General features: G+C 58.6%; 1 protein-coding gene across 1 annotated transcript in view; it reads left to right on the top strand.

The window, feature by feature from the left end:
• LOC104513472 (polypeptide N-acetylgalactosaminyltransferase 5-like) overlaps positions 1-410 on the top strand; it is a gene marked incomplete at both ends in the record, with an annotated part of 4,838 nt that extends 4,428 nt beyond the window's left edge. The window contains 1 exon segment of the mRNA XM_010156830.1: positions 330-410. Within this exon segment, the coding sequence (XP_010155132.1) occupies positions 330-410 (81 nt within the window).
• Positions 411-840: the final 430 nt, after the last annotated feature.

Raw genomic sequence — 840 nt, 5'->3', positions numbered from 1 at the left:
GGAAGGGATTCGCTGTTGTTAGTGCTGGGAGCTGTCGCTTTGGGGAATTGCAGAGCAGGAACATTAGGTTATGTCCAAAATCCCCAAAAGAACATGTCTCATCCAGCCTTGAGCGTTTCTGGGAAGGGCCAGTTTCAAGCTGGAAAACCGCCTGCGGTGGCCCACGCGCGTTTACGCACCCCTCCGAGGACTGTGACGCGTCGTCCCCGCTTCGCTCCATTAACTGGGCAGTGTTAATCAAGGAATTCAGCAGCTGACGTGCAGCGCAACGGCCTCTCCTCTTGCTTGGGAATTTATGTCTCAATTTGCATTGTGGTGCTGTTTTCCAGCTTGTTAACGTCGCTGCGGCAAGATGCATCGCTGTGGCAAACACCACGCTGGCTTTTGAGGCGTGTGACGTTAACGACGAGGTAAGGATGCCCTGCACGCTGATGCTTATTTTTAGTGCGTGGCGTAGAGCTCCTGTACCCCCCACGGTGACCAGCCCCCTCCTGGGGGCAATGCAGTCCTTCCCGACGGGGGACACAGCCAAACCTCCCCCTCCTCTACAGGCAGCGGGTTTTAGGCAGTTCCCTGCTAGTTGCTCCCCGCTGGAACAAGCCAGTGGATCCGTGACCTGGGGCACGCCAGGATTTATCCATGTGCACCCCAGAACCGGGGTGCAGGCAGTTGGGTCTGGGGTCTGGGCTGCTGCCGTGGGAATCGCCTCCAGAGCCTGTGCCGAGGCTGTCCTGGGCTTTGGAGCTCTGCACATCCATAGGAAAGGTTTTCCGGTGGATCACGGCTTTCCTCGTCCCTGGGTGAGGGTGGGAGGAGGGCGGCTGAGGGAGCTGGGGGGGT

This window comes from Eurypyga helias, unplaced genomic scaffold (genome assembly GCF_000690775.1).
Source record: "Eurypyga helias isolate BGI_N326 unplaced genomic scaffold, ASM69077v1 scaffold37918, whole genome shotgun sequence".
Taxonomy (NCBI): Eukaryota; Metazoa; Chordata; class Aves; order Eurypygiformes; family Eurypygidae; genus Eurypyga; species Eurypyga helias.
Note: the sequence above shows the minus strand (reverse complement) of the source record. Positions and strands in the feature narration are given on the sequence as shown.